This window comes from Saimiri boliviensis, chromosome 17 (assembly GCF_048565385.1).
Source record: "Saimiri boliviensis isolate mSaiBol1 chromosome 17, mSaiBol1.pri, whole genome shotgun sequence".
Classification (NCBI taxonomy): domain Eukaryota; kingdom Metazoa; phylum Chordata; class Mammalia; order Primates; family Cebidae; genus Saimiri; species Saimiri boliviensis.
The window spans coordinates 10,055,490-10,072,958 of NC_133465.1; the positions used below are offsets into that span (position 1 = coordinate 10,055,490).

General features: G+C 45.7%; 1 protein-coding gene across 2 annotated transcripts in view; it reads left to right on the forward strand.

Annotated features, from left to right (window-relative positions):
• USP43 (ubiquitin specific peptidase 43) overlaps positions 1-17,469 on the forward strand; it is an 87,775-nt gene that overhangs the window by 44,673 nt on the left and 25,633 nt on the right. Inside the window, exons 9-12 of one of the 2 annotated variants that reach the window (XM_039476092.2) lie at positions 5,458-5,561; positions 12,689-12,766; positions 13,619-13,745; positions 13,852-14,200. In XM_039476092.2, the coding sequence (XP_039332026.1) occupies positions 5,458-5,561; positions 12,689-12,766; positions 13,619-13,745; positions 13,852-14,200 (658 nt within the window). The remainder of the gene's footprint in view (positions 1-5,457; positions 5,562-12,688; positions 12,767-13,618; positions 13,746-13,851; positions 14,201-17,469) is intronic. The other variant, XM_039476093.2, reaches the window with a different exon arrangement.

Consider the following 17,469-nt stretch of genomic DNA (forward strand, 5'->3'; position numbering starts at 1 on the left):
AACAACATTTGCCTTATTTATTTATTTATTTATTCTCACATTGATAGTTTCCAAACAAAAACAACATTTTTTAAAACTATTGATTTTATTTTTAGATCGTATAATATCAGAAACTATTCTGATGGTTGCTTGACACGGAAGATGTTGAAATGTTTAGGGACAGGTCAGTAGCATCAGATTCCTGTTTTCCCCTAACTATTCTCATAGTAAAAGCTTTTTATTTGGAGCACACAGAGATCTTACCTCAGAGATAATTCCTCATAATCCATGTTCCTTCCTGCTCATCGAAAACCATGTTTGATTTATACCAAATAACATTTTGTTAAAAACCTTCAATACATTTGTACCAACTTTTATCTCTAAAGGATTTTGTTCAACGTACTGTCGAGCAAATCTGCCAAAGTGCCCAAATTAGAAACTCCTCTACAAGTAGGTCAGCACATCCAGTGACAGCTCTTGCCTTCTCCCAAAGCTTGAGTTGCTAATTATTGCAATGGATGAAACCACCTTCCTGTAAGCATTTAACTCAGCTGTCCTTACTCTTACCTGCCCACACACCTGTACTTTTGCCTCCACACCTTTGCAGTCATTTCAACTTTATTTTATTTTTGAGACAGGGTCTCACTCCAACACCCAAGCTGGAGTGCAGTGGTGTGGTCATGGCTTACTGCATCTTCAACCTCCCAGGCTCAAACGATCCTCCCGTCTCTGCCTCCCGAGTAGCTGGGACTACAGGTGTGTGCCACTGCACCCAGCTAATATTTTTGTTTTTTATTTTTTTTGAGACAGAGTCTCAGTCCGTGACCCAGACTGGAGTGTAATAGCGCCATCTCGGCTCACTGCAACCTCTGCCTCCTGGATTCAAGCAATTCTCTGCTTCAGCCTCCTGAGTAGCTGGGATTATAGGCACCCACCACCTTGTCCAGCTAATTTTTGAATTTTTAGTAGAGATAGGGTTTCACAATCTTGGCCAGGCTGATCTTGAACTTCTGACCTTGTGATCCACCCGCCTTGGCCTCTCAAAGTGCTGAGATTATAGGCATGAGCCACCACGCCCAGTCAATTTTTAAATATTTTTGTTAGAGATGGAGTTTCACCATTTTGCTCAGGGTGGTCTTAAACTCCTGGGCTCAGGTGATCCATCTGCCTCAGCCTCCCAAAGGGTTGGGATTACAGGTGTGAACCACTGTGCCCTGCCCAATTGCAATTTTAGAAATTGATCAAGCAATCAATGGAGTCAGCAAAAATCCTAATACAGGCAACCTTTGACTCAGCCACAGATGCTTTCCCACAGATTCATGGGTAAATGTATGGTCAGACTTGATTTTCTGTAGGAGTAATGTGTTCTAGATGGTTGTGAGGCTTCCAGTGTGGCCCATTCATTTAACCCATAATTCCTTCAATACTATATTAAATACTGATTCAAATATTTGAATGGTCATGGCTCACTGCATCTTCAACCTCCCAGGCTCAAGCGATCCTCCCGTCTCTGCCTCCTGAGTAGCTGGGACTACAGGTGTGTGCCACTGCACCCAGCTAATATTTTTGTTTTTTATTTTTTTTTGAGATAGAGTCTCAGAAATAGTAATTTGAAGAAACTATATTCAGGATTCTCAATATTGAACTGAAGAGATTAAACATATGTGTACTGAAGGTTTGAACATGAACCTTCCTAGCCAAGTATAGAGAACAGGAAAGTTTCTTACAAAAATGACCAATTTATTGGATAGGATAAATTTGCATGTATTATGAAAAAAATAAGAGCTATCATTGCTTTTTTTTTTTTTTTTTTTTTTTTTTTTTTTTTTCTTTTTAAGAAGAATCTTACTGTGTTGGCCAGGCTGGAATGTGGTGGTGAGATCATAGTTCACTGCAGCCTTGAACTCCTAGGCTCAAGTGATCCTCCCACCTTACCCTTCCAAGTAGCTGGGACTACAGGCAACTGCCATTATGCCTGGTTAATTATTTTAATTTTTTTGCAGAGACGGGCTCTCACTGTGTTGCCCAGGTTGGTCTCAAACTCCTGGCCTCAAGCGGTCCTCCCACATCGGCCTCCCAAAGTGCTGGGATTACAGGCATGTGCCACCACGCCTGGCTACCCAAACATTTTTTTGGTATTTTGTAAACGGAAGTGTGTGAGGCCAGCACTATTTCTTTGCATGCAGGCAATAGGCTGCGTCTGTGCAGATGCTGGTGCCGTGATGATGCTGTCCAAACAGCAAGGCTCCATTAGGGGTGGAAGAAAAAGAGTTGCCTCCCCCAGATTTAAGTTAACATTCTCCTTAGGGAGAACACCCTTCCATGGCCAACCCTGTCAAACCCCTGAAGTCAGCTTGCTTCCAACCATTGATTTCCTCTTTGTTGAAGCCATAGATGAGCTAGAATGTGGTGAGAGTCTGACTAGACATACAAGCTCCCTGCCCTTCACACTCAAGACCCCCTGCAGCCCAGTTCCAGTTTACCCACGAGCCTTGTGGCCTAGGCTCCCTGCACATGTCAGCTCCCATGGCCGAAGAGTCAGCTCACAGCTCTCTGCGTCTGTTTCGGATCATTCCATCTTTCCACGTGTTGTTCCTCTTTTCTGGAATTATGATGCTTTTCTCTTGTTTTCCTTTCGTAATCTAACCTATATTTCCTCCCTGGTTTTTAAGAAAACATGTCTGCCTTTTACCTTGTCGGAGTTTGGAAGAAGATTTTGTTTTATTTCTGGTTGTCAAGATCATCAGTGACCAATTTAAGAACCATATTTGTTTTGAATGAAGACCCCATTGATTTTTTTAAAAAATTGTTAGTAAAATATATATACATTTATTTTAACCACTCGTAAGTGAATATTAATCACATTTACAGTGTTGTGTCACCATCACTATTATGTATACTCCCAATTTTTTCATCATCAACAAAAACTTTATACCTATTAAAAAACAAAAACTGCCGGGTGCGGTGGCTCAAGCCTGTAATCCCAGCACTTTGGGAGGCCGAGGCAGGTGGATCACGAGGTCAAGAGATTGAGACCATCCTGGTCAACATGGTGAAACCCTGTCTCTACTACAAATACAAAAAATTAGCTGGGCATGGTGATGCGTGCCTGTAATCCCAGCTACTCAGGAGGCTGAGGCAGGAGAATTGCCTGAACCCTCACTGCGGAGGTTGCAGTGAGCTGAGTTCGCGCCGTTGCACTCCAGCCTGGGTAACAAAAGTGAAACTCCGTCTCAGAAAAAAAAAAAAAAAAAAAAAAAAAAAAACTTTGGCTGGGCACCATGGCTCACGCCTCTACTCCCAGCACTTTGGGAGGCCAAGGTGGGCAGATCACTTGAGGTCAGGTATTCAAGACGAGCCTGGCCAACATGGTGAAACCCCATCTCTACTAAAAATACAAAAATTAGCCAAGTGTAGTGGTGCACGCCTGTAATCCCAGCTACTCTGGAGGCTGAGGTAGGAGGATTGCTTGAACCTGGGAGGTAGAGGTTATAGTGAGCTGAGATCACGCCACTGCACTCCAGCCTGGGTGACAGAGCAAGATTCGGTCTCAAAACAAACAAACAAACAAGCCTTTATACCTATTAGAAAACAATTCCCAATAAAAGTTTTATACTTATTAAACAACAATTCCCCGTATTCTCCTCTCCCTAGCTCCTTATAACCACCATTCTACTTTCTATCTGTATGAAGTTTCATGTTTTAGATACTCAGATAACTAGAATTACATGACCTATCTTTTTACATCTGACTTACTTCACTAAATGTTATGTTTTAAAGGGTCATCCATGTTGTAGCATATCTCTGAATTTTCTTTTCTTTTTTTCTTTTTTAATTTTTTCTTTTTTTGAGACTGTGTTTCACTCTTGTTACCCAGACTGGAGCGCAATGGCATGATCTTGGCTCACTGCAACTTCCATCTCCCCAGTTCCAGTGATTCCCCTGCCTCAGCCTCCTGAGTAGCTGGGATTACATGAGGTTTTTCCATGTTAGTCAGACTGCTCTTAAACTCCTGAATCCACCTGCCTCAGCCTCCCAAAGTGCTGGGATTACAGGTGTGGGCCATCACACCAGGCTGCCTTCATTTTTAAGGCTAAATAATATTCTATTGCATTTAAATCCCATATTTTGTTTATCTATCCATTGTTGGTGGACACTTGGGTCCACTTTCTTTTAACTTGTTTTGAATCATGCCGCCATGAACATTGGTGTATAAATATCTGTTCGAGCTCCTCCTTTCGACTCTTAGATATACACCTAAGAGTAGAATTAAAGGTATGTGGTAGATCTACATTTAACCTTTGGAGAAACTGCTGAACTGTTTTCTACAGCAACTGTACCATTTTACATTCTCACCAGCAATGCATAAGGGTTCCAGTTTCTCCATATGCTTGCCAATGCTTGTTATTTTCTGTTTTTTAAAAAAAAAATTGAAAATTTTAATTATAGGCTGGGCACGGTGGCTCATTCCTGTAATCCCAGGACTTTTGGAGGCCGAGGTGGGAGGGTCACCTGAGATCAGGTGTTGGAGACCAGCCTGGCCAACATGGTGAAACCCCATCTCTATTAAAAATACAAAAATTAGCTGGGCGTTTTGGCAGGTGCCTGTAATCCCAGCTACTTGGGAGGCTAAGGCAGGAGATTCACTTGAACTCGGGAGGCAGAGATTGCAGTGAGCCGAAATTGTGCCACTGCACTCCAGCCTGGGTGACAGAGTGAGATTTCATCTAAAAAAAAAATAGGTTTAATTATAACCATCCCAGTGGGTGTAAAGTGGTACCTCATCATGGTCTTGATTTGCATTTCCCTAATGACTAATGATGTTGCTAATCTTTTCATGGGCTTCTTGGCCGTCTGTCCATCTTTTGAGAAGTATCTACTCAAATGTTTGCTCATTTTTTATTTGAGTTGTTAATTCCATTGAACGTTTAAGAAGCATCTTCCATTAAACATATTATTGTAAGCCTCATTTCAATTTCAGAAAAGTTACAATATAAAAACACGTATCTTAGAATAGTAACTAAGGTGCTATGTCTTTGTATAGTTTATTTAAAAATGTATAAATATTTACTTTGTAAAATATACATGAATTGGCTTTTAGAAAATTGCCTCATTGTGGGGATGATAATCATCTTAATAAAGTAGGTTAAGTTGCATATTAAAAATTAATTAACATGATGGACTTACGTTCCATTAAATGTACCAGTATCTCCTCCAGTTAAACATTTGTTATTTAAATACACTGTTCGTTTTTTGGGGGAAGGTTTAATTAGATCACTACATTAAAAGGTATAGTGTGCATCTTTGAAAATAATGAAGTTTTCAGCTCTTAATTTTGAATTCCAATTATTAAGGGAATAATCAAAATGCACTCTGGAAAATAATGGTTACATTTTAAAATGTATGTGCCACTTTACAGTCTAATTTAAATCAATAGAGGGACTACATAATGAGCCATGTCTGTTTTTGTCTTGGCAGAACCTGGGGTCTCTGTTCTCCATCCGTGTTGTGGGGCTTTCTGTGGCCTGCAGCTATTTGTCCCCAAAGGACAGTCGGCCCCTCTGTCACTGGGCAGTTGACAGGTAAGGGGAAGGTCCAGGCTTAGTAAGATAATGACCCCTTTCTTATGCCACTAGAGTTTTTTGAGGGTTATACCAATGAGATTGCTCACAGTATTTGTTATTCTTGATCACTTACCTCTCCAGTACCAGCTGCTGCATTAGATTATTGGGCCTATGCTGTGCTTTGAACCCTTATGTCTAGAGAGTGGACATAAGTGGACCCTTATGTCCACTTCAAAGATAGGGGGACACCAGTGTTCTCGGAGATTAGTTAACTTGATCACACTTAAACAACTAGTTAATAGGCAAGCCCAAATTTGAACCCAGATTGATCTAACTAAAACCCAAATTCATGCAATTAGGTCATGCTCCTGAGTTCAACAAGAATATCCCCCTAGGGTACGTGAAGATTCTACAGCTGATTCATTGATCCTAAAGTATAAGAGATTGTGGACTGTGGCTAAACGTTAAAGCCAGTGTGGCCGTGTCTCTGGTGGCTACCTTGAAAGCCTTCTGGTGCATGTGGCCTTGCAAAACAACATCTGTGGGGCAGTTCTGCTCTATAAATGAATTGTCTGGCACTTCTCTTCATTTTCCCACAGACCCAAGGTTCTCAGTAAGGTCCGCTCATTTCCTGACTTGGTCAGCCAAATTCAACCTGACAGAGATGGGCCTCTACACTTCTAAAGAGACCAGGAACCAGGGTAGCGGATACGCCAGAAGAGTCTGTGACCTACACCCCATCCGCATTCTCTTTGGCTGGTAGATGCTCTTGCTTTACAGAGTTAGGGAGGCAGGAGAAGGGTCATCAAGGGCCTGCTTGGGTCTCTTAGGGAGAGGGAGCTCCAGGAGAAGGAACCCCCTTCCCATACTCAGTCTTGGAGATAAGAACTGTGCCACCCAAAGTCACTCTGTAGACTGCCAGCCTATGAGCTGATTGTCACCAGCCCATGAAAAGAACTTGAGAGGAAGCATTTACGAATGATAAAGCAATATGACAGAGCAATGTATCATATGACAGATATGATAATTTCTTTTAAAAATGGAATTTATATCTTGTATGTCTTTTCTTACCCCGCATTACTTTATTATTTACTTATCGTTGAGGCGGAGTCTCACTTTGTCTCCTAGGCTGGAGTGTAGTGGTGCAATCTCGGCTGATTGCAGCTTCCACCTCCTGGGTTCAAGCAATTCTCCTGCCTTAGTCTCCCAAGTGGCTGGGATTATAGGTGCATGCCACCACACCCAGCTACTTTTTGTATTTTTAGTAGAGACAGGGTTTCACCATGTTGGCCAGACTGGTCTCAAACTCCCGACCTCAAGTGATCCACCTGCCTCTGCCTCCCAAAGTGGTGGGATTACAGGTGTGAACCACGGCACTCAGCCTACTATCTTTTTATAAAAGTATTGTTCTAGTTCAAGACCAACCTGGCCAAGATGGTGAAACCCTATCTCTACTAAGAATACAAAAATTAGCCAGGCGTGGTGGCATGAACTTGTAATCCCAGCTACTCGGGAGGCTGATGCAGAGAGTTGATTGAATGGGGGCGGGAGGGGGGGAGTGGGGCGGTGGAGGGCAGGGGCGGAGCTTGCAGTGCGCCAAGATTGTGCCACCGCACTCCAGCCTGGGAAACCAGAGAGAAACTCTGTCTCAAAAAAAAAAAAAATAAATAAAATAAAAAACAAAAAGCCAAACAAACAAAAAAGAAATGATTGATCTGCAGTGGTCTGGAAACAAATCAACAAACTGGTCTTTTACCATAGGTAATTTGAGAAGCACCAGAATTACGTAGAGTTGTACAGCAAGCTGACCAGCCTGAAGGATGTCCTGTCAAGGTCACACTCTTCCTGGCCCACACCTTCCATTCACCGGACATCTCACTGCAGTCTGGCCCCTGTTCAGCCCACTCCCATCCCCACCCACAATCCCAGTCACTTTATTTCTTCCACAGGACTCTCCATTTAGCCCTTGGCCTGTTTGTTCCGTGCCTATCTCAACATCTCCTTGTTCTCCTAGGAATTCTTTTCCTTTTTTTTTTTTTTTGATAACATCCACACAACATAAAAATTACTTTTTTTTTTTTTTTGGAGACAGAGTCTTGCTCTGTTGCCAGGCTGGAGTGGAGTGGTGCGATCTCAGCTCACTGCAACCTCTGCCTCCTAGGTTCAAGTGATATTCCTGCCTCAGACTCCCGAGTAGCTGGGACTACAGGCACGTGCCACCATGCCCACCTAATTTTTTGCATTTTTAGTAGAGACAGGGTTTCACCATGTTAGCTAGGATGGTCTCGATCTCCTAACCTCAGGTGATCCACCTGCCTCGGCCTCCCAAAGTGCTAGAATTACAGGTGTGAGCCACTGCACCAGGCTGAAAGTTACATTTTAACTGCTTTAAAGTGTACCGTTCAATGGAATTGTTACATTCACCTCCTTATACATCCATCGCCTCTATCCATCTCCAGAACTCTTTCATCTTGCAAAATGGAAACTGATTCCATCACACAACATCCCTCCCATTCCTCTTCCTCAGTCTCTGGAAACCACCACACTTCTGCCTGTCACTATAAATTTACTAATGTAGATACCTCAGGTAATAGGAATCATAGTGTTTATCCTTTTGTGTTTGGCTTATTTTACTAAGCACCATGTTTTCAAGGTTCACCCATGTTTTAGCATGAATTAGAATATCCTTCCTTTTAAAGGCTGAGTAATATTCTATAGTATGTTTTACACCACCTAGAAATATATCTTCTAGAATTTTTCTTGTCTGCTTGAAATCTTCCTTTCTCTCTCTGGGATGCTTAAATACCACTGGGCTTCAGCATTCTACTCCTGGCCCTCTGGCTTCCATCCCTGGGTGATCTTACTCTTGGTTCTGTCTACCACCTTTAGGCCAAAAGATCTATATCTCCTGCCCAGATTTTTCTCTGGATTGCAAACCTGCCTGTCCTACTGAAATGCCTCATAGATACTGGTAACAAAACACTTGCCAGTCTGAACTCTTGCTTAAAGCTTCCATATCCCATCTTCATGTCTAAATGGTGACACCACCATCTACTCAGGAACTCAAGCTAGGAAGCTGGCATCACCCCTAATCCCTTCTTCCTGCTTTCTCCTTTCATTCAACCCATTATCAGGTCTTGTCATTTCCCTATCCTGGCACTTCCTCAGCTCTCTCCACTCCTCTCCACATTGACACCATTGTTTAGGCCCTGATCACATCTTTTTTTTTTTTCTTTCTTTCTTTTTTGAGGCGGAGTCTCATTCTGTCGCTCAGGCAGGAGTGCAATGGCTCAATCTCGGCTCACTGCAAACTCTACCTCCTGGGTTCAAGCCATTCTCCTGCCTCACCCTTCTGAGTAGCTGGGATTACAGGTGCATGCCACCACGCCCGGCTAATATTTTTGTATTTTTAGTAGAGACAGGGTTTCACTGTGCTAGACAGGTTGGTCTCGACTTCCTGACCTCGTGATCTGCCTGCCTTGGCCTCCCAAGGCGGAGCACTTTGTAATACCCAAAGTGCTGGTATTACAGGTGTAAGCTACCATGTCCAGCCAATCACATCTTATCTGGATTGCTCTGGCAGCCTCCTGTTTGACTTACTTGAATCCATCCAGTCTCCTACATGTTATAAACCACTGGATGGCCTCCCAGTGCCTACCGGATAAAGTCCACCCTTGTGAGGGTGGCCTGCAAAGCCCTCTGTCTCCCGTGCGGCCTGTTCCTCACTGTGCTGGGATTTTCCAACACACACTGTGCCCTCTACTGCTGAGCCCTCACCTGTGTGTCCCTTTCCCCTCCACCGGCTGACTTTTTAAAAAAGTTCATTAAATTTTTGGGCCTGACGTGGTGGCTCATGCCTGTAATCTCAGCACTTTGGGAGGCCGAAACAGTGGATCACTTGAGGCTGAAAGTTCAGGACCAGCCTGGCCAACATGGTGACATCCCATCTCTACTAAAAATACGAAAATTGGCAAGGCGTGGTGGCACATGCCTGTAATTCCAGCTACTTGGGAGGCTGAGGCAGGAGAATCACTTGAACCCGGAAGGCAGAGAGCTTGCAGTGAGCCAAGATTGTTCCATTGCACTCCAGCCTGGGCAACAAAGCCAGACTTAGTCTGAAGAAAATAAAAGGAAGATAAAAATTTCTTCATTTTTTGTTGATTATTTATTTTTTATTTCTCTATCTTTCTTAGGTGTTGTCTTCTCACTTATGTACTTTATTTTTTTCAGGTTCATGGGTGCAAGTGCAGGTTTTTACACGGGTATATGACGTAATGCTGGGTTTCTGCTGAATCCATCACTGAAATAGCATAGTACTCAGTCAGTAGTTTTTCAGCCCTCTCCCTCTTCTTCCCTCCCCTGTTTTGCAGTGTTCCTGTCTTTATGTCCATGTGTACTATGGTTTAGTTCCCACTTGGAAGTGAGATCATGTGGTACTTGATTTTCTGTTTCTGCATTCATTCACTGAGGATAATGGCCTCCATCTTCATTCATGTTTCTGCAAAAAAAAACATGATTTTAGCTGGGCACGGTGGCTCACGCCTGTAATCCCAGCACTTTGGGAGGCCGAGGCGGGCGGAACATGAGGTCAGGAGTTCAAGACCAGCCTGGCCAATATGGTGAAACCCCATCTCTATAAAAAAACAAACAAACAAATAAGAACAATAATTTCTTTTTCTTTTCTTTTCTTTTTGTCTGTGTGGTGTTCTATGTCTTATGTGTACCACATTTTCTTTATCGAATCCACCACTGATGGATACTCAGGTTGATGCCATGGCCTTACTATTATGACTAGTGCTGTGATAAATGTATGAGTGTAGGTGTCTTTTTGACACAGTGATTTATTTTCCTTTGGATAGATACCAAGGAGTGGAATTGTTGAGCTGAATAGTAGTTATATTTTTAGTTCGTTGAGAAATCACCATACTTTTTTCCAAAGGAGTTGAACTAATTTACATTCCCGCCAATAGTGTCTAAGCATTCTCTTTTCTTTGCATCCTCGCCAATATCTGTTATTTTTTGACTTTTTAATAATAGCCATCTGACTGATGTGAGATGGTATTTCATTGTGTCTTTCCTTTGCATTTCCCTGATGATGAGTGATGTTGAGCAGTTTTTAGTATGTTTCTTGGCCACTTTTAATATGTTCTTTGCCCACTCGTTAATAGCATTATTTGTTTTTGTTGACTTGTTTAAGTTCCCTATGTATTCTGGATATTAGTGTTTTGTCAGATGCATAGTTTGCAAAAATTTTCTCCCATTCTGTAGGCTGCCTGTTTATTCTGCTGATAGCTTCTTTTGCTGTGCAGACCTCTTTAGTTTAATTAAGTTCCATTTTTCAATTTTTGTTTATGTTGCATTTGCTTTTGAGGTCTTAGTCATTCCTCTGGCCAAGTCCTGTCCATTTGTCCTCCAGAGAAGTCTGCGGTGTTTGTCCTCTGAGTCCCCAGACACCTGGGTGCGTTAGAATGATCTCTCTGTGTGCCCTTCCCATTAGCCTATCAGTCCCTCAGGGTGCAGATAGTTAGTTATGTACATTTCTTGGGATAGCTTCACTCCATAAACATCGAATAAAGCCCTCTTTCCTGTTTGTATCAGAACTGTGGTCAGGGGAGACAATCTCACCCTCTAGTGACAGTCTGATTTCCATGTCAAGATGGAAGGTGGGCTACAGTCCACCTCTTTCTTTCTGTGACCTGAGGAGTTTCGTACAATAAACTTGGAGCATGAAGGTACCGGTTTTCCTTTTCCACTCCCATGTTTAAATTCCAGTTGAAAACTAGACTGTGGATTGAGGCAGAAATAGATGAAAATTTTAGGTTTATTGGTAAGACTGATTTAAGGATGCAGCTTAGATGTGAGTCCAATTTGGACTTTCAAATGTGTTCCCCGGGAATTAAATGATGCACCTGCTGACCCCCACCAAGGCAGATCCCCTCCAGTGAAAGATCTCCCTCACTGTGGAAATGGAGAACTTGGCAGACTGAAAGAAAGAAGCTTAGGTCTAAGGGTCCCCAGTTTGTCTCCTCAGAATGGAATATTTGTCACATACCTTCAGTCTTCCACCTGCAAGGCAGCACTGCTTCCAGGAAACGCATGGCATGGATCGGGGAGAATGGCAGGTGGCTAGCTTGAAGGACATAAGTAGGGCTGATGACAGCAAGTAGATCCCATCTTCTATAATCCCACCAACCAGAAAAGGCGCTTCTCCTCCTTTGGGAGGAGTAAGGATGAGGAGGCAGCAACATCCTCACGGCATGGTTCTCTCCGTCTATAGGAAAATGAGGGGGGCAATCGGTGTTTGTCCCAATCCATCAAGGCTCACCAGGCTGGGAGAACTTCTGCCAGACACACAGGAAGGTGCCACAACTCCAGCTCAGACCTGTCGGTGCTCAGCCGTAGGACTCTGTGCCTTCTATGGGCTCAAAGCCTTCTATCAAATCATCTTAGTGATAGTTTGGGACTCATCTGACCCTGCTCCTTTTCTTGCAACACATATGAAACACCCCTTTGGGAGTGGATGCTGCCATCACTTGTGTCTGTTCCTATTGATTTCAGGATAAAACCTCATGTCCTCCACTTTGCTCTCTCCCCATCTCTTCTGTTTTGAGGCTGATTCACCTTGTCTGAAATGGGCTGGGCCCAAGTAGTTGGAAAGAGCTGAAGGTTACAGGCACCGAGATTTTCTATGCACTGGAGGGTTTAGAAGGAGAAGACTTCTTAGGTTGTGGAGGTGGGCTTGAGGGTGCTCCTCTTGCATTGCTTTGGGGGTAAAGTTAGTTCTTTTTGGGCTTCATCAGTATTGGGTATTAGTGTAGGATGGTCAAGTGGAAGTGCCCTACAGACGTTGAGAAGGTAGCCGGGGCTGCAGTGGAACAGCTGATCTGTTTCCTCAAAGTAGCCCCAAATCTATGGAGCTCACAAGCTCTCATGGGAGTGAAGGGAGGGCACTACGAGGTACGTCTGAGATGGAGCCTCCTGTAGACTTAGCAGCCCCCCAGGAGAGCTGACCTTGGCTTACAGACAGTTTGGGATATTTCTGTTTGGAACATCAGTCCCCGGGTTGTGGGGAGACAGCAGAGCTCTGAAGAGCTGTGGGAAGGAGGCCCCGCGCGTTCTGACGGGCTCCCTTGTTCTCTTCTCAGGGCTTTGCATCTCAGGAGGCCAGGAGGCCCTCCACACGTCAAGCTGGCAGTGGAGTGGGATGGCTCTGTCAAGGAGCGGTGAGTTCAGGGGAGTTCGCCTCCTGCAGAGCTGAGACAGGGCCTGTCTGTGCCCACGTTTCCCTGGGCGCAGGGTCCCCCAGCATGGCTGCAGGCAGGGTGCACCCATCCTTCAGCCAGTGGACTCTGTTCCTCTGAGATGCCTGAGTGAGAATTTTCTGTGTGTAAATAACAGTGGCAGGGATGGAATGGCGGTGGCGGTGGTGGACGATGTCAGGAGTCATAACTGCAGTCACTGCAGACAGTTACCTGCCCACTCACCCCGTGCCAGTCCCTGCTCTGAACACTTTACATGTATACATGGGATTTATTGAATCTTCATCACATCCTATGTGTGGGTGGTCTGGGGTGGGTACTCCTGTAATCCATATTTCTCAGAGGTGGAAACTGAGGCACAGAGAGGTTAAGCCATTGCTTGAGAGCACACAGCTCGTATGCTGGCAGAGCTGGGATTTGAACGTAGACCCTCTGGCTGGAGTCCATGCTCCTCATCACCTTGGCGACCTCTGTAACGCAGAGGGCATCAACCTTACTTTAGGAAAGGGCCCTGTTCACTCCGGCAAGTATTTATTGATCAACTACTAGGTACCGGCCCCTATGCTAGAAGGAGGAAAACAAAGATGAATAAGCCAAGGACCTGGTCCCTGTAGGAGCTGGTGGGGGAGAGAGAATTCCAGTAAAATACAGTGCTGAGTCAGAAGGATGCCTGCAGCTCCCCAGGAACCCAGAGGCAGGGCACGGTAGCATTGCCTGGCCAATACCTTCTGGCGGGTTTGCTGTGAGTAGAGACATAGACGGAACCCGCCTTGGAGCGGGAAAGTCCTGACCGCCGTGGGTGTCCTCTCCGTGCAGCCTGTTCGGGAATCTCCAGGAGGAGCGGGCGCAGGATGCCGACAGCGTGTGGCAGCAGCAGCAGGCACACCGGCAGCACAGCTGTACCTTGGATGAATGTTTTCAGTTCTACACCAAGGAGGAGCAGGTCCCGCCCTGGGGGTCCACGCCCCGGCCGGGAAGGGGGCTGGCTGCCTTTGGTGGGTTGGCCATGTGCCACGGGGGTCTCACAGTCTGGGTGGCTTCCTTTCCAGCTGGCCCAGGACGATGCCTGGAAGTGCCCCCACTGCCAAGTCCTGCAGCAGGGGATGGTGAAGCTGAGTCTGTGGACGCTGCCTGACATTCTCATCATCCACCTGAAAAGGTTCTGCCAGGTCGGCGAGAGAAGAAACAAGCTCTCCACGCTGGTGAAGTTTCCGCTCTCCGGACTCAACATGGCTCCCCACGTGGCCCAGAGAAGCACCAGCCCCGAGGCAGGGCTGGGCCCCTGGCCTTCCTGGAAGCAGCCGGGCTGCCTGCCCACCAGTTACCCACTGGACTTCCTGTACGACCTGTACGCTGTCTGCAACCACCACGGCAACCTGCAAGGTGGGCATTACACAGGTGAGCCTTGCCTTGCCTCTCTGCACATGCAGCCGTGGCCACAGCCTCGAGATGTCCCCAGAATAGGTGCTGCTGGGATGCTGAGCTCCCTGGGGCACTTAGTGAGACCTGACCCCTCACCCACCACCCACCAGGGCATGTGCAGGAGCAGAGGGGACCTTGCCTCAGCGATAGAGTTGATGTTGAGGGCACGCAGCTTGTGCGTTGGCAGAACTGGGATTTGAACTCAGACCCTCTGGCTGGAGTCCACGCTCCTCATCACTATACTTGGCTACCTCTGTAATCCTGAGGGCATCTGCCTTACTTTAAGAAAGGACATTGCTCAGTCCAGCCAGTATTTATTGATCAGCTATGAGGTGCCAGCCCTGTGCTAGGTTGGAGGTTGGAATATACAAAATTAGACCTGATGCAGTAGCTCATGCCTATAATCTCAGCACTTTGGGAGGCTGAGGTAGAAGAATAACTTGCAGTCAGGAATTCGAGACCAGCCTAGGCAAAAAAACAAAAAAACAAAAAAACGAGACCCCATCTTTACAAAAAATTAAAGAATGAGCTAGACATTGTGGCTTACACCTGTAGTTTTAGCTACTCAGGAAGCTCAGATGGGAGGATCTCTTGAGCCCAGGAGGCTGAGGCTGTGGTGAACCATGATTTTTCCACTGTACTGCAGCCTGGGCAACAGAGTGAGACCCTGTCCCCAAAACAAGTAAACCAACAAATAGAGGTTAGACACTGCCTGAATTTTCAGCCATATTAAATATGGGAGGGTCGTTACTGGAACTGGGAGAGTGACATTCATTCTCATCTGCGATTCAGTTGGAGGAATCTTACTTATCAGATTTGGCGTCCTTTTATTCTATGGGGTACTTTTCATGTTTATTCCTCTGGGGAACTTCAGAGCCGCAAATGAAGGGAAGGACAGCAACAAACGGCCAGACGATTCTCTCAATTGCTCATCATCATTCCTTTGGGTGCATTCAGAGAGTATTGTGACTGATCATTTTTCTAAATGATGTCATCATTTGCTTCTCTCTCACCAGGACCTCTCAGTGACAGCTGGAGGCCTATTGGTAGCTGCAGCAATTGAGTGTCTCCACCGTGCAGATAGTGTGGGGGCCCTTCTGGGTGAGCCTTAGGAGTCTAAGGGGTTTAGGGCATCATGTCCACCATCACAGGATGGAGGGAACAGACCTCCCTGGAGAAAGAGAAATGAGGATGCAGTAACAGGCTAGGGACCACCTGGGTGGACAGAGATGCTTTGGACGGTGGGGTTATGCTGGGCCAGCCTGGGCTGGTCACAGTGAGGGTTATGGAGGCCATCAAAGCCACTCACGGTGATGGCCTCATGCTGCTGTGCGGTGCTAGCCTGTTTTTCCACAGCTGCCCTGCTCCAGATGAGGGTTTGCCACCTTTGTAACTATTGGGACCATTTTGTCTAGCCACTTCCCCTGTCTCACTTCTCTGGGCCCAAAATAGCTCAGCAGGAATCCCTTGACACCCGTATATGTCTTGGGAGGCATCTCTGTTACTCAGATTTTTTCTTTTTCATGGCTGAATGAGTCCCTGTACACACATGAGTGGACACAAATAAGGACAGCTGGAACCTGGGTCTTGTCATTTCCCGGGCTGAATGTGCTGCCACCCCATCTATAAACTCACAGGGTGGCCCCAGCACAAATGAAGGGCAGTCATGTAAAATCCCAGCGGGGAGTTCAGAAGTAGTACAGGAGCGAGAAGTGTTGACATTTACCTGTAGTGTGAACCCTGCCTTACCAAAAGCAAGATCCAGACCCCTCCTGGGGTGAGCATTAAGGAGTAGAATGCCCAATTTGGGGGCGGTGATTTGGCAGCAGAAGGGGCACAGCTCCTGGGAGGTTCCCCTTCCAGAGATCTCCTGGGTCCCTGTTTGCACACACACTGTGCCACTACCTTCCAGGAAAGAGCGTGCTTAATACTAAAATCAAAGGCAGAGGAGTCCAAGGGGAAGAGAGGATTGGCGAGGGGGAGGCAGGGCACTGTCTGCAGCCAGCACATCCCTGGGTAAGACCTGGGCCATTTGCTCTCATTTGTACCAACATCCACCATCTTTTCCCTCAAGACAGTCTGTACTGCCCTTACAATGGCACAGCCAGGGCGTCAAACCTGGGCACTGTGGCTACTGGGCCAGTAGCTTCTGCCCTGCCAAGATGAGTGATTCGTGATATGAACAAGTCCCCAAGCCATGTAGGGTGTTGTAGATGAGGGTCAACTCCCTCATTAGATGAAGCACACCGTCAGTGGCTTCCTAGGAAAGGGTGATGGGAGCGTGACCTGTGGAGTGCTTACATGTCAGAAAGCGTCTTTATTCCCACACCTGATTGATAGCCTGGTGGGACATAAAGTTCTTGATTGAAAATTGACAATGTTGGCTGGGCGCAGTGGCTCACGCCTGTAATCCTAGCACTTTGGGAGACTGAGGCAGGCAGATCATGAGATAAGGAGATCGAGACCATCGTAACCAACATGGTGAAACTCCATCTCTACTACAAATACAAATATATAAATTAGCTGGGTGTGGTGGCGTGCGCCTGTAATCCCAGCTACTGAGGAGGCTCAGGCAGGAGAATCTCTTGAACCTGGGAGGTGGAGGTTGTCTGGGCATCAGAGCAAAACTCTGTCTCAAAAAATTAAAAAAAAAAAAATCAACAATGTTGTTCCATGTGGAATGGGTCTGGAGTGGGGTTTTGCCATTGAGAATGGGTCAGGCCAGTTTATTTCTATTCCTTTGTCTAGATATATTTTTCTCTCTGGAAGCTTTCAGGGTCTTTATCACAGGTGCTCTGGGATTTCATGGAGTGTGCTTACCTGTGGGTCTATTTCATTGCTTCATTGCTTATGTTAGGCATTCAGGGAACCTGTGTGTCTGCATGTGATTTTCAGGTCTGGGAAATATCTTTATGCTTTTTTTTTTTTTTTTTTTTTTTAGATGGAGCCATCCAGGCTAGAGTGCAGCAGTGTGATCTCGGCTCACTATAATCTCTGCCTCCTGGGTTCAGGTGATTCTCCTGGCTCAGCCTCCCAAGTAGCTGGGATTGCAGGCACCTGCCACTACACCAGGCTAATTTTTGTATTTTTAATAGAGACAGGGTTTCACCATGTTGGCCAGGCTGGTCTCAAACTCCTGACCTCAAGTGATCCTCGCACCTCAGCCTCCCAAATTGCTGGGATTACAGGCGTGAGCCACCGCACCCAGCCTCTTTGTGTTCATTTTTCATTTTAAGTTTTTGGAT